We start from the raw sequence: 21,482 nt of genomic DNA, 5'->3' as shown, positions 1-21,482 counted from the left end.
TCTCTGCAGGGCTGCAGGTTTTCTTTAAAGGCAGCGGTCAGCTAAAAAGCAACTCAGTGAAATGCTACTGTAAAATCCTCGGCATATCCCCTGGAGAATAACATCAAAGCGGACTCAACATGAGGCCTTTATCTGAACAATTGCTCCATTCTCCCCCCCCTGCACCCCAGCCCCGGCCACCCCCATGGCCCCCTATTCCCAATTTCCACTTGATTAAGCCCTAAACTGAGCAGAGTTGAATCTGGAGGGAAAATGGTTCACTTATTTTGACTCTCGGGGCTGACACAAAAGAGGAAGAGCCTTCTCTCAGGACTAATTTGAGTTGGATTCAATACGTTGACAAGAGCTGGGCTGAGAACCGCATTGTTGGGCAAATATAGACGAGTGTGTGTGAGGGAGAGGAAGTGACAGATGACTGAAATCAGCCCTTCAGTCCTCCATATTTTTGATCGCTGCTTGACGATTCCAGTCTCTGGAAGGTGTTTGATTCCCCTTAACCCAATCAGCAGGATAAATGTTGGCTTTGTGCGTCTGTGCACACCACATGTTGAAACGTATGTTGCTTCATGTTGAATTTTGTGCTTGTCTTCTGGTCAGGTTTAGGAAAAGATCATGTTTTAGCGACGTGGTTCTGTCATTGTCCCGACATTACGTCAAAATGATCCAATTTTCCTCCCAGCGACACAGCTGGAAAATGTCTCAGCTGCTTGTTAAAAGTATCTGGTGGTTTCACACCTACGAATGTCAAAATGCCATCTTGAACAGCAGTCTTTTGCTTGGCAGCTCTTCTGACATGAAAGTCAGCTCTTTTGGATGCAGTTTAAAAACTTAAAATGTAGATATTTCACTTATGTAATGTGTAAATTAAACGTGTCTGTGGTTCGCAGAAACGTACGAAGCCGACATTATACCCTTGCGATTGAACTGTACCTGCAGCATGTGGCTCCTCCTGTAGATTAATTTCCTTCGCCGAGGAGGACGTGTTTTTGCTTATGTCCGTTTGATTGGTTGTTCAGTTTGTCGTTGTCAGCGTTGTTGTCAGTTTGTCAGCAGGACTGCACAAAGACTACCAAACAGATTTCCATGAAACTTAGATGAAGGATTGTTCTCAGCCCAGAATGTTAGAATAGTCCCCATTAACTTTTGTCGCGGCTCAGAATAAAGACACGTATTCAGGACTTTCTGATGAGTAAAAGAAACAGGTATATTGAGGTGGATGGTATTTGAATGACTATGTTTTCATGTGAATAAAGGGGACTATAACGTGCAGTTTTGCTGAAGTTGTGCAGCAAATACCAAAGCTGATAACCTCTGAAGAATGACAGCATAAACATGGAAGCATAACACCAGGTGTTTCATATGAGGCAGACATTATCACGCATGTGTAACAACCCCATGAAAAGTTAGGAAAGTGGTTAGAAAAGCCTGTTTTGTTTGTTTTTTTTCTAGATGCAGGCACTAGTTTTTACAGACTGGCATGAATGCCACCAATGCAGTTTATGACAACTCTTTACAAAGCCACCTCTGTGACCGGCTCTTGAATTGTTGTTTCAGAAATCTCCCCGTTACTGCAAACTCAAGTAATCTTAAAGACCATGGCATAACGTTGAAATCAGTTTTCTCACCGTTGTTGTTGTTGTTTTTTCCATTATTAGTAAGCAATTATCTGTAATGGTGAGAGTAAGCAGAAGCAGACCACTGTACACATTCTCTGTCCGGTGTTGAGGTTGCCAGGCGATGAGAGCTGCTGGATGAGGGCTGCTCACTCAGATCTCTCTCTCTCTCTCTCTCTCTCTCTCTCTCTCTCTCTCTCTCTCTCTCTCTCTCTCTCTCTCTCTCTCTCTCTCTCCCTCCCTCTCTCGGTCTGCTCTCTCTCCATCAACCCCCCACCTCTCCTCTCAGCTTGCCTCTCCTCTTCTGCATACTAATAGATGAACATAAAAAAAGGGGGCTGAGTACAAACCAGGGCTGTCAAACTGATTATTAATATTCTTCACTTTATGGCGCGTTTACAGGGACAGAAGTTTATGGGAACTTCCTCTATTGTTGCTTGTTAGATTTATTGTTTTCCACTGACTGGCTGTGAACTACAGTCGACAGAAAGTCTGGCAGTCCACAGTTAATGTGAGGTGCATGTGTTGTTATTGTGCAGGAGAGGGAGGGTTTTTTTTTTAATGTATCCTTCACCAGTGGAGGGCAGTGTTCAAGTTGTGCTGAGAAGCAAGTTGTCCCAGGTCGTAAGAGTAATCGACCCACTTTTAACTGTTTGTGCTGTTCTGTGCTCTGATAAAATATCTCTGGGAGCTTCAAGCTCTTTGCCCCCAGACTCAGCATCTTTCAACAGCCACATAATTTCGGGCGTCTATCTGCTCTGCATCTCTAAACAGGAAGGAATCATTACTCTGACAACGACTCCCAAACAGACGGAGCGAGTGTTCAGTTTATGTAAAAACAGGCGCTCTCAATTGCAAAAGGACACCGGCGCGTAACACCACATCAGTGTAATGAGCATGAAAATGTTGTTTGGTTTGGATGTTTCTTTTTGTATTTTTTTCCTCTTTTAAACAAGGACCGAGATCAGCTTGCTGGCATTTCACAGAACCGGTGAACCAATCTAAATCTGCACAGTATGTATATCAAATAAATTATCTCACACTTCAGAGTATTTGTAAAGCTCATTACGGACTGCCCTCATACTTGCTGTATCTGCAGGCTCTTTGCGTTTTCCATGCTGTGCTCTATTTGACGTAATCTTTTATCTCAGCCAGATGTGTGTAAAAGTACATACGAGAAAGTATAGACGCTCAGCCTTGCGTCATTGAGGAGTTCCTCAATGACAAAATTCCTCTTCCTGATTGGCCCCTATCCTCAGGAGACAGGTATAATTAGAGCAATGGAAACAGGAAACACCTCGCCCTCCCTATCGTTTTCTCCCCCCCTTACCCTCTCTCCCTCTTCGCCTCCTCTCTTCCTCCTCGTCTCTCTCCTCTCAGATGTGCATTTATTTGTACAGATTATCAGGTGCAGAGACTTAGAGTGAGGCCTGTAATGAGTCCTGTGATGGTTATCGGTACGTCGTACATCCTTGAGTTTACTGGAAATGAGAGCAAGACTTGTGCCTGATTATTTTTTTCTCTCTCTCCCAGAAAGCAATTAACTCAACGTAGCTGCACGCTCAGTGTGGACAGTTAGGGTTAACCCCAACCCTAATCCTAATGTATCTTCCTGTAAGAATGAAGACTCACATTTGTTTTCAGTAGAGATTAAACTTCAGCTTCCTTCATCCGTTATATTGTTGAAAAATTACCATCACTTAAGCTTACTGCCAAACAACACAAATGCAATTGATTTACAGAGATATGAAACCAAGAACAACAACCAGATTTAATATTTTACAGGCTGTTATTATTAGGACTTGATATAAGACAGATTAAGGAGCTATATGTAAGAATTTTTGTATAAAATGTTTTAAAAAATAATGAAAATAAACAACAGAAAGGAAAGAAACAACAGTTGAATTGCCAATTCCTACACAGCTCCCAGCTAGCTGCACAGCTAACTGAGCTAACTAGCTAACAGCAGTTCAGGCCAAATCTCACATATTGTGCCTTTTTTTATGTTAGACGACGGATCCATTAATTGCCTAATTGTTTGAGTAGTCACCGTGCTAAGGCAAGAACAACAAATGTGAGAGAAGTAAGTAGACATGTTTGTTTATCCACCTTATGCTTGGCACTATTATTCAGGCTGTCTGTACCTGTTAATCCTCCCACACTCTCCTCCTTGACTTGCATCACAGTGTTTTGTCTTTGGCTGCCTGTGATTCATTTGTGGTGAATGTTTACACGCCCTCGGTAGTTAAACCCGATGTGAGGGATGTAGTAGAGGGGCCTCTAATTTCTGCTTCTTCCTCCAAAGATTAAAGACTCCGCGGAGACCAGGTGTACAGTTCAGACCAAAGCTTAGCCACCCATCGCACCTCCCTTCATCTCAGACCTTGTGCACCTTGTGCGAAGGTGTGCAGATTCCATTTTCGGAGCGGAGGAGTTTCCCTTGACTGTCCACTCAAAAAGGTGCAAGGGTACTTAACCCAACTCCCACAGTCTTTCCTCAGGCACCCAGAGTTCAAGGGAGAGAAAAGTCAGCGTTTATTTTTATTGATTCAGAGGAGCGGCTCCCACCTTTCCCCTTCCTGGTGTGGAATGCGCACCTGGAGGTGTTTGCTAAGTGGCTCTAGTAATCCGTGTAACAATGCAAGCTGACATCTGCTGCCATCAGAGGCACTCGAGGCCGTTTGCTCTGACAGGCGTTGCATTGTCTCTGTAGATCAGCGCCGCTGTGATGCTGTTGATCTCTTTATTGTCACATTTATCTGTAATCCTTTAATTTCAATGCTGTCAGCAGGACAGAAAGTCTGTGGCATTGATTAGAGACTTTTAAGTTAGCAGGAAACGGGATGAAAGTATGGAGCTGATTTGTAAATTAAATGTATGTGACTCTCAATCAAAACCTTTTCAGACATTGAAAAACAAAACTGGAAGTTGGGGGACAGAAAGCGCAGGTAGAGTTCAGTTGTCTAGACTTTGTTGACACGGCAGGCCAGTAGAGTTGCACAGCTCTCGGTTCCCCCTCGCAGTGTACACACAGGAGGGAGATGGGTGCAGATAAAACGACTGGGTTACGCCCCGCCGAGGAATTGGGATGCCTCGGGGGCTGGGAAACTTTCTGCCTGGCTAGCCTTAATATTGTGATTCTCCTCAGTCAACAAAGCAGTGCATTTGATGGAACATGTCAGGTTCCTCCAGGACTCGGGGGCTGGTCCTCTCCTCTGATGGTTAGACAGCTGTCAGCCTCTCAGAGCCCAGAGAGCCTGTGACTCCTCCATGTGTTGTCGGAGACTTCAAAGCAGAGGGGCAGCAGTGTGAGGTGAGTGCTGACTCTAAAAACAATTGAGCAGCTTTAGCTGGGATTCAATTGGATTCCGCGTTGGCTCGTTGAGTCGAGTTGTGCTCTGTGGCGCTCGGGGAGCTATTCGCTGTTGTCAGATCTCCGAGGCATTGTTCTGTCTTTGCATGTGTGTTATTTGTTCTCAGAATTGAAGCTGTTGCAGTCAGTTGCACTTAATCTGAGAGCAAAGCAAAGTTACATAACATCATTGTTGCTGTACACTATTTCATGTACAGGATGACAGTCATTGCCAATACAGACAGTTTATAGTGTTGTTCATAATTTCAGGTGAATTTGAATCCTTTTAAAGTAGAAATGTAAGTTGCACTTAATGACCAAAGATCAGTTTATTAATGGCCTTTTAGTTTAGTTTGACAACCTGTCTTGTGTAGTGATGGGATGTTAAGAAATGTTATCATGGATTGCAGAAAAAAAACACACACTACTACATTACTCATGGTAAATTATCTTTATCAGGATTATCGTGAATTTCCTCATGTGCGTGACTTGAAAAAGCTGTCTAGATTGTACAGTGCTATGTTCGTTGCTTGTTTTATTTTGAATTGCCCAAACCTGTCATCATGGCTGACAGCATGGCTAGTACATTGTATCCCTATGGAAAAAAAGTCAAACCAGATGTTGCTAAGTACTACAGATGCCCAGTGCTTCAGGCTCCCAGTCCAAACTCTAACTGCAGGGCTAACTGAGCTAACGGTGGCTACAGGAAGCACCAGATACTCTAGTGATATGAGTATGAATTTGACAGGTGGCTTATTTCTGACAAATTGCACCTTTTACAAATTGTTTATTTTAGTGCGATCTTAGTTTTTATTGTAGATATTTTGATGATTATTGAGATGATATCATGAATCGTAATTATCTTGGACAGGATGATAATGACATGAAATCTTCATCGTTCCATGCCTCCTCACATCACTGTGTGATCAATCAATGGAACAGTAACAGCGCAAATATACACTGCTCCTTGAAGATCTTGATAATCCAAAAAAAATATATTAAATGCAATTACGGCCAAAATACAGGCTGTACGTGACATAATCAGGCAGTCTTCAGCATTTACTCGATGTATGTTTTCGAGTTCTTGTTTGAACAGATCTAATTGTGCGTGGGTTTCCAGGCAAGCCTGTTCAAGGACAGCAGAATCTATCAGTGTGTGTTTAATATTGGAAACATTTTTTTCATGACTCACCTGTTCTGCCCTGCAGCGCTGATAGGATTTGATTCGATAAGATAAGGCCCCAAAGGGAAGAAAACCGTTTACTATGATTTTAAAACACTCAAACCATATTAAACGTACTATGTACTATATTTACTGCACATCCACAGTACGCACTGGTGTCTTTGTACACTTGGCCAGACTGTTGGTGCCCTCTCCTTGACTCCTTGATGAGTCGGGAGCTGCTGCTGTAACTCGACCTTGCCTCCTCCAGCCACCTGTGCTCGTGTGCTCAGAGAAAACATGGGCTTTTGTGTTGGAGTGAGACGTCCACACAGCGGGGGGGCTGAGGTACATTAGTGGCTTTGACAGGTGGCACGCTCTTCCTGTGCTTCCCCGCAGTAAAGAGCACGAATATGGTCGGGCTGCTGGTGGAACAGCTGCACCACACTGCCAAGGCGGTGGGGGTAAATGTCTTTACCGACAAAGACGTCAGGAAAGGACCTCGAAATTTGATTTTAGATGCACTTCCTGTGCAATGTGATCAGGGTCTCAGTCTCAGTACACCAGGGGCTGGGGTGCGATGTGAGTATTTGTGTAGCTGTGTGCATTTGTGCAGCGAGGTAATCAATCTGAAAGCCGGAGCCTATAGTGTGCAGCAGCACCACTGTGTCTGTCTGTCTGACGGAGGAGGAACCGTTCACTCAGAACCCCAGTGACTGTTTTTACCCGCCCGCTGGGACTGGTCAGGAAGGGGGCAGAGGGGGCAGTAGCTCAGCCTGCGTTAGCCTGGATGTTGATGGGATGTGAGTTCTCAAGGCTGTGTGAGGCGGACAAGAAGGAGAGCAACGACTCATTCACTCTGTCCTCTGTATGGAGTCGGACTTATTTGCGACTCAAAGCTGAACTGTAAGTATAAAACTATGCTGTTCTTTTCATTTTGTCGGCGTGTACTTTTCCTTCACTTTGCTTTATCTCTGTAGAAGAGTCGGATATGGAAATAGTTGGAAATGTTTCTATTTCCCATGTAGTGAGAGTTTGTTGACAATGGGGCTAAAAGTAACGGTTATTTCCTCGATGGATCGATTAGTTGCTTGGTTGATAGAATGGGGAAAAATGTCAAAGACGATGTCCTCCAATGTTCTGTTTTGTCCAAAGCCTAAATATATTTTATCTACTGTCATAGAGGAGGAAAGAAAATGACATAAGAATTGAGTATTTAAACTTATTTTTGATCGATTGAAAATTTAAGTACAGCTTATTTGATGGTCAATTCTTCATTTCAAGTATTTTTAAAGCAAAATCACTACATTTTATTTGGGTCCAGGTTGTGACATTGTGGTAAAGTGAATATGTTTTGATGTTGGACTGTTGTTTGTTTGTTTTTCAGAAATAATCAACAGATAAATGAATAATGAAAATAGTTGCAGTCGTAGTTGGTGTGGATTTCCTGAGCGGCTGCAAAAGTAGTTACACAATAACATCATTTTTTTACGCAGATGGATCTCCCACATTAGATGTCATGCTCACTGAAAAGATAAATGTAAATGCTGTGATTGCTGAAAATATCTTGCCATATCTGTCACAGTTTAAAATATGGTGCTCAAGCTTAAGAGGATGAAAAACTATAAAGCTTTCATAACAACTGTTGTTGGGTGGCCTCTCTGCTGCTGTGAGGTTGGTACGAAGTGAGGTAGGACCAAGGTGTCACATTCCACAGTTTGGTGTGTGTCTCAGTCCATCACAAACGACCTCCCGTCTATTTACAACACAGCTTGTACTTGATCTCACCCTGCTCGAATTTGAGATATAATTAAATTCCTCCATGTTCCGGGTAAAGGGTTGGTTGTACGTGTGTGTTCATGTGTGTTTGTCCGCTGAAATCTTTCAATCTTAATCCAAACAACCAGTGTGTCCATCCTCCCCCTGTAAATCTAGCATGTATTTTTTGTAGAGTTACGGTCAAAGATATGACGTTGAGAAATGATGAAACTGCAGCTCTAATGTCATCAGGCTAATTTGTTCCCTTGATAGCTCTATCAGATCGCGTGTCCCCCCCCTCGGGACTGTCCTATCTGCTTTTCCAGATCACATAAATATTGTTTACCACTAGTCTGCGTAAATTAGGCTATTTTAAACCTGATGGTTGCTCATGGAAAAACAACAGGAAAGGTTTCAGTCTTGTTGTACAAACATATCAGGGCTGATGTTTTACTGCGCTGGACTGTCCTGATATGAATCTAAAACATGCTGCAGATAAGAGTTCATGAAGCGCACGGATGGATGTTTCTTGTTTGTAGCTCGGGGACATCAGCACTGTGGACTTCAAACGCTGCAAATTTAAATACGGTGTTGTTTACTGTTTTTCTCAGTGCAGTAGGGCCTGATCCTGGCCTAAATCTACACACTGATGCCTCCTCAGTTGGCCACAGAGGAACCACGTGGACTTTCCCAAACAGGACATATAAAGAACGGAAAATAATCACATGGCCAAAAAATCCTTTCTGGGTCAGACAGCTTGAATCTTTTTACCTCAACTTTACTAGGAACCTAGAACGTTGCCTTACAGATGGTAGGTTTCTTTCACGCAACATGTTAAATCATGAAACTGATAAGGCAGTATGTCAGATAAGGCGGTATGCTCACTTGGTTTAGCTCAGTGCACTACACGACAAAACACCCCAGTTGAGTTTCAGCCGTACACTCATCTGCGCTTTACTTTTACAATTTAAGCAATTTATGATAAAGTTTGAGATTGCATTTTGGAGGACAGTTAATTTAAAGTCGTGGGAGCCCTGGAGGCCCAGGGGTTAACATACCGGCCACTGGAACACAACGTTCCCAATAGGAGACCCTCAGGGGACCTGTGCTGCATGTCATTCCCCCACATTTCCTGTCATCTCTCTTCTGTCAAATTCATTTTCCTTAAAAAAAAAAAGTCTACTCACCATGCTGCCATGACGGACTGGGCTGCAACTCTCTCTTAGCCAAAATTATACAGGCGGTCTGGCTAAAATCTGCTTTGAGCGGGCATCCTGCTCCAGTTGGCTGACACGCCTGCATCTTGGACACGTGCCACCCTGAGACCTTTGTTGAATTCAAACTTGGACCGTTTTGTTGCTCATGTGCAACCAAATTAGATAAGTAAGAATTAAAAAGAAGGAAAAAGAGAAAAAAGGAAGGGGGGGAAGGGAGGAGAGGAGACATAAAAGAAGAAAAAATCTGCCCTCGGTGACAGTGAAACCAGGCCAGAGGGGGAAAGGCAGAAATTATAGGGCACAAACATTATTTTGCTTTGAGAGGGAGGAGTGTATATTTGCATAGTGCATATGTGAGGTGTGTGTGTCTGTTTATACAGCAGATTATACAGTAGATATACACATTGGACTAAATGTAGAACAGCTGTATATATAACAATACGTTCATGGTCTTAACCTCTTAGTTTACAGAAGTACTCTCCATTTTTTTTGTCACAAGAAGTTTACTACATCAAGGTCTTCAGTTTCTCTGCGCACTTTTGTCAACACGGGAATAAGTAGTGTGTTTGTGTGAGCCCAGTTCTGCTCTGTGACGGTGACAGCATGTCTTCTCATCCCCGCGGGGTCATTGTGATGACTGCCTTGATTAATGACAAGAATCTGGAGCCGTCCTCTAAATATAAACCAACCCAATTACCTATCCTCACTACCTTCTCTGTTTACACAGTCTGGCTTAATGCGATCTTCACATTTTCACACAAAGCATGCATTCTCAAGACCAAATGTTTTTCCCGGACAAGGATTTCCTGTGTTTAGGAGGAGATGGGAAGGAGCTAACAAACTGTCACTTTGCCGCATTCCAGCAGTAAAAACATCCTCACCTCTCCTGTGTTTTGAGGGTTTTTCTCTTGTGATGCCTGTCAGAAACCATCACCGAGGCGCGTTAACTAATGATATGAGCCTATCTTTAACTCAGAGACAGCTTGTTCCGAAAAAAGCTTTTTAAAAGGCCAGCAAGTCTGTTTTGAAGATGTCACTTCTGTCTTATGCAACAGGAGGATGTCCCACATATGTCAGCGGTGTGCAAGGGGACAGTTAAAGGATTGGGTTTCCCCCCCTGACAGTATTCAAGGGGAACGTCATTGTAGTGAGTGACCTGAGCCACCAATCCTATGCTGATGTCTTCCTTTCTTTTTCCTTTTGAAAAGCAGCAGAATAAGCTGAAACCCTAGTCCATTTGTATTGTCGGGACAAAGAGGGACCATTGTGGCAGGAGGGGTGGAGGGGGAGCTGCCGGTGGAGGTAGGGGTGCAAGGGGTCATGGGGGGCAGAGAGGAGTTAGTCCGACCCCTGCTGGGGTGGAGCGTCAGGGGTGTGGGGTGTTGGGGGGGCTGTGCAGGTCAGGTAGTGGGGTTTTTTTTTGTTTTGTTTTTTTCTCTTTTCTTCTGAATGATGAGCCTGAAGTTGCAGCCGTGTGCATTTATCCAGCTGGAAGAGGCTTCAGTGGCAGAGCTGCGGCAGCAGGGCGGGGGAGGTTTTGCTGGAGGGAGGGTGAGTGACGGGGAAGCCAGCGCACTGCCTCTCTCACGCTCGCACAGGAGTTTAGTCTGCTCCAGCTGCCACAGCGCACAGAGAAAGAGACAGCAGGGGAGAGTGAAGGCACGGGACCTGTTGATTCCACAGCAATGACTTACGGAGAGGACTGTACACTGGATTGTAGCGCTCGCCGTTGATGACACTGATTTATTTATTGACGTTTGTGGTTTCGTCCGGTGCCTAAATGCTGTCGCTGGGAAAAATGCACTCCAGAGCAAAGTCCCGGAGTTGTGACAACTACCTGAGTATTAAGGTACGAGCTCGAAATGTGCAGTTCTACATTGACTTTTTTCTAGGTTGCTGTTTGTCTCTGTGTGTTTTGACTTACCCTTTTCTGCTTTACTGAGTGTGAAACTTCTTTTTCTTCTCGGGAACCGTCAGCGTCTGTGTTATTGTGTGCATTCAAGGGATGGATGTTTTTGTCCCAGCTTGCAGACGGATGATATTTTGACTTCTAGTTCTGTAGCCAAAACAAGGCAGGTAGCTTTTTATAGGTGCATGAAGCGAGGGAGAAGAAAGGAGAGTGTTTGTGTTGATCTGGCTTGATATTATTGTTTTGTTATATTTTCACTCAGTCTCAAGTATTTCATAGTTTTATTTTGTTTTATTTCTAAGTAAGAGAACATATTGTCTCACAGTAAAGGGGTACATGTTTGCATTCTCAGCGGAATCAAGTCCTTTGCTCTCAGATATTTGCCTGTTTGTGGTTCTGCTCACTTCGAAGGGCACCGGGGGTGTAATTCTTCATTGATGTCTCAACATGTTCTCCATCTGTTGAACGACAGTTACAACTAACCATGGTAATCCCCACCATACTTTGTGTGGTTTATGGTGATGAAAGACAAATAAATGTCTTGGCAGGGAATTAAACACTGGATTTGGAGACCAGAACTTATAAAAACTTCAGTTTAATCAGCATTTTAATCCAGTAGTTGATACTATGCCTTCACGTATTTCAGCTCTGTGTTATCATCAGAAATGGTGTGTTTTTATCCCCAAACAAAAAGAAAAGAAGGAAGCTACTTATCATTTCTTGGTTTAGTGAAATACACAATGTAGTATGCTCTCTGATAAGCCAGTTTTCTTTATCATCCTTGCTCTTGTTTTGGTATGTGCCCATGCTATATTTACCCTGCAGAGGTATCAGCAGACTTTGTTAACAGTCTCCTTTGTCTCCTCTGTCACTGCTCATCACCACTCTGATTGGTTGAAGGACCTCCATTCACTTTTTGTCTTCTTGTTTTTTCTTATATTGGGCAAAGGCCCAATCACAAATGAGACTACGTGTGTCATATACAGTACAACATGTATAGGGGTCAGCGAGGTCCATCAGGGCTGCTCAGGAACAGTATCCTGTCACTGTTGTTTACATCCTGAAGGACAAAGTCATTAGTTGCAGGCTGATTTAATATATCAAGTCTTTCTGATAAGCAGCGTGGGAATCTGTATACTTCCATTTTGACTTATTTAGCTTGCATCTTTTGTTTTGTTTCTGTGCCTTACACCTTACCCAAGTATCCTATAGCCTGGTGATTAGCAGATATGTTTCTCTGAGTTGTTAAGTGACCGTCAGGCTACAGGAATGTAAATGTTGATTTGAAGGAAAATTAAAAATAGCAGCTTCTGCTGTAGGCGGGTGGGTGGCCAGTTTTATCACCTCCAGACTTCCATTATTGTTGATCTCGCTGTCACCTCACGGGGCCAGCTGTGTTTGTCACACAATCAGTGCGGGCCTCTCAGGGTTAAAGTTTATCTGCAGAGATAACATTATAACATTCACCAAAGTGACTTTTCTACAATGCCATTCTAATATCACGCTGCAGTGCACCGAAGAATGTGACTTTCTTTGTGTGCGATGAGTCTGTGGTGTGTGTGTGGTGTGCTCAAGTACAGTTCAGTGGGAGTTTGATACTGACATTTCAAAGTGTGAGTCTGATCTTCAAACTGCACAGATTCAAGAGCTATATTTTGGCTCAGCAGTAACATTACTTAACTTGATGCTTGATGCAGTTTAAGGTTACTGTTTAGTTCAGTGCGAGTTATCAGTACAAATTGTGGCGTCCTTTGCCTGACTTCATTTCCCAGCCCCTCACCTCCTCCTCTCATCAGATAGGATTTCTATTGGTGCAGATCAAAAGTTGAATCAAACTGCGCGCTCAATGGTGAGGTCTCACCAGCCTCTTTTGTTGGCGTCCTGGCACCTGGCAGCGGGGCAGGTCTGAGCAACCTGTGGCCTTTGTCATCTCGCTGCCTTTGAGGCTGTTTGTAGGTTGGTTAGTGAGCAGCCTGTATGGGGGCTCCAGGGCTCTCCTGTTACACTCCCCTGGTGGCTTCATGCTCCACTGGAGGCCTGGTAGGCAGCGCCTTTTGTGTCCCTGACCCACTAAATGTGTCAGTGACCACCTCTCGCTCACTCTCTCTGTAGGTCTCTCACTCTTTCTTTTCCTGTGATGCACCCCTTTAATTTGATTATCGTCTTCATTCACTTGGACACATGCTTTGAAATGTGCTGTACATTTAGAGTAAACAGCTTATGAAACATTTTCCCATGGTCTATTTAATGTTTCATATGATTTACTTGAAACAGCTTTTTAGAGGACTACAAACTTTCGTTTATATCGCAATATTTGGTCCCGCTTTAAACTCAGCAATACCGCAGCATTAAAGAGAGAACTTGTGTCATTGAGACACAAAAACCCTCATTGCTGCAACATCTGAACAGCTGGCTCACCGGCAGTGCAGACTAAAGTGTCCCACCTGGATCTCGAAGCCATTAATTACCACCTCAGTCCTCCATTGCACAGGCGGCTGCTTACAAAGACCTGGCATCAGAGTGGGCGGGACTTCCCAATCTGCTTGCTCCTGTCCCGGCTGAGGGGTCTCAGACTAGACACACACCACCATACACACTGCATTCCTCTGTGGCTCAGAGCGGATGGGAAGCTCAGCCCTGGTGGCGAAGCTCAGGCGTTCTGCTGAGACACGCAGATATGTCTCCCACTCGCCAGGTGACACGAAGCCTCGCATGCTTCCTGACGGTGGAAAGCCACACGTGTTGTCTCTTACGTAGGATATTATCGACAAGGTCTATTCGCCACTAGTCTGAATGTAAACATCATGTTTTGCAGCCATTGTTCGGTTTTTGTGTTCATATTGTCGCACTGGATTAACACTCCTGGTTGACTGGCATTTATCATCGAGCTCACGTCTCTGCTATGTAGAGCAATTGTTCTTCAAAACACTGTCCCTGTCAGTACCGCTGTTTTGTTGTTTTTTTTTTTTCGTTTTTTTTCTTTCCTGCCTTGGGAACCTGAAGAGAAACTTGCTGCTCTGTCCTAACTCTGCAGCGAGGGCTTTCCTCCCATTGTTAGCTTTCCTCCAGTAAAACACCATGTTATTCTTCTCCCCTACGGGTGCAACAGTGACTAATGCCCAGAGACATTTTTTGTCTCGCTAAAAGCAGGCTGACTGCTAATGGAGGTGGGCGTTTTTGTTTCAGGGCACCAGCACTGTACAGCACATACCACTTAGAGAGGCGGAGTGCACAATGAGCGCCTTGTAGAAGAGTCGTGGCATGTGTACCAATGCACTGAACTGTACTCACTCTCCTCTAATTGATGGTGCTGAGCCGCTTAGATCAACAGGACAGATCCTACAAAGGGTGAAACATGGGCTGTCTGACAGGCTCACCGGAGCACAGGCCATCTTTTGATTTTTTTTCTCTTTTTTTTTGCACACTTTTATTGTCATGTAAATGCAGCCTGGACATTCAAGTGGAAGTTGGATGAGGCTGCACCCTCAACCCCCTCACGTTCTTAAACATGCTACACAGTTGTCCTAGAGTGGGACTTTCCCTGGCGTTGCTTTCTATCTGTGTGGTTATCATTGGAGGCAGATGTCTCTATTCCACTGTTGTGTTCCACTCTGGAAGGACAGATAGCTGAAGGATGTTTGGCCTTGGCTCTGACTGTGGAGAGGAAGGTCATCGTCTGAACATAACTACAGAACCAGGTCAACTTCATCCAGGACTGCCGCTGTAATCCCAAATGTGTTGTCTCCTTCCCGGATAAGTTGCAACCAACAGAGTGGGATGTGTCATCTGTTCTAGTGGGGGCAGGTGTCAGTGGTCCAGGTCACGTACGGGTCAGATGATAGTCGGCGACGACACGGGTGTTATTAGAGGGTAACACTGCACCACCCTGGCCGGTCCAGTGTGGACTTTCCAGTTATGCTGTTTGTGTCCGCTCACAGTGACGTCACTCTCACCAGGTGTTTCCCCTCGCTGCGATGGAAAAACCATCATGGCTGACATTTCCTGTCATGTTCAAGCTTCCTGACTGTCTGACTAAGTGGGATCATGCTCGGTTCTAATGCGCATAGGCAACCTTTTGTTTATCTAGTTGAAATACATTAGTACAATACATGGGTATGTTGTTGTATGGTGAAAACTGTTAAACGTTTGTTTGATAGCTTGATATGTTTGATAGATGTCCGTTGTCAGTTGTACAGTCCAACACTGATATTATATCTCAAGAATCAGTGTATTGATTAACATGAAAATTTGGAAAGTCATTCATGGCTCCCAAATCTTACAATCCATCTGTATCAAATGTTCTAAGTACCATATTTAACACAAGCTATCCAACCTAATCCAGCTCTTCTTTTCCCCACAGGACACTGAGTCTTTGGACAACTGTATCCAGAGCACCTTGTCGGCCCTGTACCGACCCTTCACTGCCACAGCTGCCACCGTCCTGTGGCAGCTCTTCAGTGTGGTGGAACGACAGTACAGAGGAGACGGCCTCCGCTGCCTCATTGACTTCCTGCTACCTGCCAAGAGGATCCTGCAGATCATCCAACAGGAAACCTGTGTGAGTTGTTGATGGATGTGAGAAATTATGCCCTCAATGATTTATTTCAGAATTCATTTTGAGTTTGAAACTTACCTGGCACTAGTGATTTCCTGCAGGACTGTTGGATGAGGCTGAGTTCTCATTTTTGGCTTTCAGTCTGTGGGAAAATGAAAGGTGCAGTGAGGACACAATCAAGAAAACATGTTTCTGTACAAACATCTTGAAAGATAAGCCAGACAAAAATGTTTGTGACAGAAGAATGTGAGAACCGCGCTGCTGAGTGTGAATATCTCCGCTGAGTGGGAAGGGGGAGCATCAGATGGATACAGAGTTGATTATTGTTCCAAAAACAAGCTGAAAAGCAGCCATCCCTCCCTGAATAGGGAAACAGAGGGAAACTGTGGTCTGTTTGAGAGGCTGCCATGGACTCTCGGGTCCAAAGGGAAATTCAATATTCTCTCTCACAAGCTTTGATTGCCGTGTGTTTGGGCTCTACGACCAAAGCACTGAAACTTTATTCCTCTGTATTCATCCCCGCGGTGATTACACTGTGACGATAGCCATAGAGCAATAGTTTCACCTAAGCCTAGCCCCTGAGAACAGTCTGCCATGCAGGAGAGTCTTTGTATCACAGGCAATATGAGAGGCTTCAGATCACATCCTCCTCAGCCTCTGACTTGACATTCATAAGAGTTAAAAAAAAAGGAAAAAAAAGCACCGTGTCTTTGCTCCGAGGGTCTGTTTGTTTCATTCTGTCTCAGTGAAGATTTGTGTTGTGGTTGCTACGAAACCAGGCCTGATCAGACAGGTTCACCCCTGTAGTCGAGTGATCACTGACAGTGATTCATCCTGCACGTTCGATGAAAACATCTCGCCTCTCCATTAACACTAAACATGTGTTTGAACACAGCTTTGCAGATGTCAGTTGAAATGATGCAAGTCGTACCACAGCTGAGCCATGGCACAGATGATTACAATCTTTCAAGGGAGTGGGTTTTGACTGACTTTTGGGTTTTCTCTCAGGTGAGGTTCAGAGGACTGCTCTTCTGTCACGAGGGGTGGCCTCTCTGCATCCACGACAAAGTCGTCCTGCAGCTTGCTCCTCTGCACAAAGTGCGACTAAAGCAAGGAGACTTCTACCTGCAGATCGTTCCTTTAGGCCGCAAGACTGCCAAGCTAGTGATAAAATGTTTGTCGGCCAGTGGGCAGGCCATCACAGAAATCCCCATCGCAGAGAGCATGTATGGCAGTGTCTTCACAGCTGAGTTCTTACAGAATGTAACACGTGACCGGAACCTGCACCCGCTACAGAACTGCCTGCTTACCACTGGAACGGCTGTGTTCAGGACGCCGTGGAAGAACGTGGTCAACCCACTGTTTGTCAGCAGCACTTCAGACGCCATCATGCAAGCACGCTGCAGCAGAGGTGGCTTCCGCGGCCATCTCAGCACCTGCAGCACCAGCGGATCCACAGGGACACTGGACAGCCACCGTAGCTCAAGAGAGTCCCTGCACTCTCAGGGAGCTGACTCAATCTTCTCGGAGCCCACCTCCCCGAACAGAAACCACATGGACGCCAACAGTGAGACGCATGGTGTCAGTGCACTGGACACTTCTACACCCATCATGAAAATTGAAAGATCCACTGAAGAGTGTGGGATGGGAAAGGCAACTGATGATAGTAGTGAGAGAGAGCGAGGGCCAGTGTCCAAGATGCTCTCCTTTAGTACAGACCTCAGTAACCCAGGCCTTCGACGCCGCCACCCAAGAGACTCTGTAGCCTTTGAGAGCAGGAGACTTTTCAGGAAATCTTACATGGAGGCCCTGCAGAACCCCATGAGCCTTGGGTCCAGCTCTGAATCCATCCTGGAGGAGAGCCCAGAGCACAGTGCTGGCCTACGAGAGAGAACAGTAACACCAGGCAGCAGCCCCGACACCCGCTCCTCCTCCTCCTCCAGAGAACTCTTATCTCGGAGGTTGGGAAGCCGGGGCTGGCTCAGTGGTGATGACTCCAGGCCCAGTACGCCTTTACTTTACTTACAGCGAGGGTTGAGGAGTGCAGAGAGACGGGCAGAGAGACGTTCAAAGTCACTGGAGAGGACTAACAAGGCCGGCCAGGTAAAAGGCCACCGGGAACGATCCTCCTCTGGAGGCTCAGTCAGCATCTCCCCCAAAAAACTGATGAACGGCTACGCTCTTCGTTTTGGGAAGTTGGATATTGAGGCCGCTCTGCCTGGTTCGGAGAGGAGAAGCAGCAAAGAGGAGTCAGGTATGTTGCGCTGCACCGATGTTCAATCCTGTCACAATGTACAAAATTCACATTTAAGCCTTGTCATTGTAATAGCTTGTATGTTAGCTCTACAGACAGGAGAAAGTACTGAGATACAATCACTCAAGCACTGTACACTTTTGAGATACCTACATTACATACATACATTTTACAGGGCTTGATTTTTGTGCTTGACGCTTGAGGTAAAAAATAGTACTTTTTGCTTGACTACACTTCACAGCTATAGTTTCTAGCTACTTTTCAAAAAAGATTCTTCTTACAAAACACATGACCAGTTTATAGTATATGAAACATCATTTTGAGTTGAACCCCCAAACATGTAGATCATAAAACAGACAGTCAGCCTCAACTCACCTTGTTAAATGAATATGATAATAAATGAAAAATGATGAAATATGACAGCATCCTTCATGATAATACTATTATAATAAGTATATTATTTAATACAGTATGAAATAGATCTTTAAGGGTTTCCTACAGGATCTCTCCTCACTATTAGTAAAACGTGGTTTTGCAGTGATCCCTCAAATGTTATTAGCAAAAAAAAAAAGTGTTACAGAAGCAGGGTATTTTAAACTTTAACAGTGAACTTCACTGAGAATTTTTAAATAACCCCAAGCATCTTTTACATTTCGTCACATATCAGACAGCATATATGACGATAGGCAACGGATATATCAGTCCAGCTTTAGTTAAAAATCCCCAGAAAACACCAATACTGACAATGAATTGATCAAAAGTGATGGATTAAATGTGTATTAATTCGCTGCTGAAAATAGTCCCCGATAAGTGCACAGTTTTCTCCTGTTTTAGCAGTGTTTGCTAAAAAAAACTACAGTGCCTGGCTGTTTTTGGAGATCGTTTGGGCCTTTAAGAAAATGAAACTATGCATTTGCAGAACTTCTTCAGAAGTCTTCAGTTTAATGGATCAATTCAAGTCAAGTCATATCATTTCATGTCCATGGCTTGTCATTTCTCACTTATCAAAAACAACCTAAGGGTGTGAAAAGCAGGTTTCACTCTTGATAGCTTGATAATGGTGGTACCTCACCAGGGTGTGTAATCATCCCCTGCAGCAGGACTGGTTACAACAGTTCAACAGGTGGTGTCAGTTGATTCAGCTCCTAGCTGTGAACCATTAATGCTGTCAGTGGTGACAGATTGCTTTTCAAAGCCCCTGTGTATTCTTTGGCACGGTCAGGGCACAGGTATGGCCCTACCCTGGAAACAGAACTTTAGTCACATCCCTGTGTTTTCTTTACCACTGCCAGTCTGTTTGTCTGTGTGTTGGTTCATACGGGGCAACTCAGGAAAGCATCAATGTGAGAGTACCACCTAGGGAATTATGCTGTTTTTAGAAAATACAGATTCTTCCGTGCATTGAACTGTGAGCTGAAAACTGTTTATTTAGAGCTATGAATCCTGACCCAGGACAATGCCAGGCCATAGCTACAGCGCTGAATTTTTTTTTCCATAATTGTGATCATATATGTGTTCATTTAAATGTGTTGAATGCACCGCACTCAGCAAAAATACAGTAGTTAAATCACAACACTGCTGCGTTCCTGAGATTACCTCAGCGGGGATTGTATTTCAGCTGCTGCAAAGCAGGTTTCCCACAACGACATTTCAAAGGCAACAAAGGATCCTGTAAACCCTGTAAACCAACCACAGGGTCCCCAGCATCCCACAATGACATGACCCTACAGTGTTGTTGGGGCTGGGGGCTGCACTGATCCCAGATTGGTTGCCTCATTTACAAAAGTTTCCTTTGTGAATCAATCAGCCACTGGGGATCCACGGAAAAAAAACCCTGTCAAACTATGCCTGTGTCTTTGGAGAGTCCATTCAGTCCAGAAACACAAGATCTAACCTGCAGTGACTCACACCACTGTTAAAAAAATATACTCCGGAAGGGTTGAATTGCTCATGATATGAGACAAAACAATATCAGAGTACATCTATTGTAATTTATGCGATCAATAGCTCAAAAGCTCCGCCAACCAGCGCAGATTCAACTTCACTGACGGCACAAAAACGAGTCCTGTGGACTACACAAAAAGCAGACGTTCACACAGGACAATACTCAGGAGGCTTTACTCTACGTTTGTCACTTCCTCTGAAAACAAAGCAATTTAGGAAACATGCAGCAAACACACGCCTGGCCACACAGTCGCACAGGAAATGCACCAACTGTTTGAAGACAATAGAGGCTGAGCTGGGAGGGTTTACTGTCACACAACAGAGCAGGACAACACAAGAGGCCTCAAACTGTTTGAAAAGACAGCACACAACAGGTGACCATGATCACAGATCTATTGATGGAGCCGGTTAAATGATGGCCTATCAAGGTTTTGTGTTGATTTCCAAGCCTGCTTGGATGCCTCATGTTTTGAAAGGACCTAGTTGACTAGTTTATGACTTAGACTTCAGTGTCAGTCAGTCCATCACTTTGATCCAGACTAAAATATCTCAGCAACTGCTGGATAAATTGACATGAACAAACATTCAGGTTCCACTGAAGATGAATTCTTATTACAAAACTATTGACATTCCCATCAGCGTCAGTTTAACTTTGTGTTACATTTTGTGTGACACTCCTTTCTGTCAGCACAGTGGTATTAGCATGTAGCTCAAAGCATCACAGTGTTTTGATTATAGCCCAACAGGACCACTACATGGGTTTAGACAGTCTTATTATATTGTAAATTAAATGTTCTCACAGAAATTTGTCACAGCCCGGCTTTTAGATTGTGACAGGGATAGGAGACGTGAGAGTATAGTTGGTAGTAGAGTAAATACTACAAAGTAGTTTAAATGAATGAGTGGGTCAAATTTGTGGTGTCTGTACCATAGAAATTAGATGAGAGAGAGTGTGCTACAGGGGTTTGTCCTGGTAAAACAAAGGAAGGCCCAACAAAAAAGCTACAACTTAGTGGCGTGTGGACAGAGACATCGCTTCTATTTTCTGGCCTGATGAACTCGAGACGTGTAGTTGATTAGTAGATTCGACTTGGCTCCTGTCGCTCTTCTGCACCAGAAATACTGAGCGGTAAAATGTATTATTATTATCATAATATTCTGTACACTAAAAAATTTAATTACATATTGACAAATTTTGCACTGAAACGTCTTCCAAGAAGGCAAATGTTTTTTTAAAAGATGAGCATCTGTTACGAATGTTAACAGCCCAGTTAGAGGATCGCTGTAAGGTCCTTAAAAAAATCAGACTCAGCCCCTTCAAACAGGCAAACAGGAAGCTGAAAAGACTTGGCAGTTCCAAGTTACTACAAATCAAATAAATGCAACTGTCTTTTTCTGTTTTTCTAATAATCTAATTTATAATTAATTTCCAAGCTTTCCAACGTGACATGTTTTGATGTTTTGCTTTGCCTGGCTAGCAGTCCAAACCTCAAAATGGTTCAGTTTACTAGTATGACAGTAAAAATGACATTGTTCCTTAACCAATTTGAAGTGAGGAATCCAGTTAGTTACACAGAGATATGCACTCTGGGAAGGTTTGCACGCTGCTTCGCTGCCTCAGGAACAGGATCAAGTCTATAAACTTTGGTACCACTTGGGAATGTTAGCGCAGCATTCCTATAAACAGAGCCTGCAGGTATGTCAGGCTGAAGTGGAGG

General features: G+C 44.1%; 1 protein-coding gene across 3 annotated transcripts in view; it reads left to right on the top strand.

Moving 5' to 3' along the window:
- The first annotated feature begins 10,717 nt into the window (after positions 1–10,717).
- The window catches only part of zgc:158766 (uncharacterized protein LOC100009641 homolog), a 26,892-nt gene continuing 16,127 nt past the window's right edge, over positions 10,718–21,482 (top strand). The window contains exons 1-3 of one of the 3 annotated variants that reach the window (XM_037074100.1): positions 10,718–10,951; positions 15,372–15,569; positions 16,575–17,820. In XM_037074100.1, the coding sequence (XP_036929995.1) occupies positions 10,883–10,951; positions 15,372–15,569; positions 16,575–17,820 (1,513 nt within the window). In that variant the 5' untranslated portion in view covers positions 10,718–10,882. The remainder of the gene's footprint in view (positions 10,952–15,371; positions 15,570–16,574; positions 17,821–21,482) is intronic. The other 2 variants (XM_037074098.1, XM_037074099.1) reach the window with 2 other exon arrangements.

Source organism: Acanthopagrus latus, chromosome 17, assembly GCF_904848185.1.
Source record: "Acanthopagrus latus isolate v.2019 chromosome 17, fAcaLat1.1, whole genome shotgun sequence".
Taxonomy (NCBI): domain Eukaryota; kingdom Metazoa; phylum Chordata; class Actinopteri; order Spariformes; family Sparidae; genus Acanthopagrus; species Acanthopagrus latus.
The sequence above is the reverse complement of the archived record's forward strand: the minus strand, read 5'-3'. Positions and strand labels throughout refer to the sequence as shown.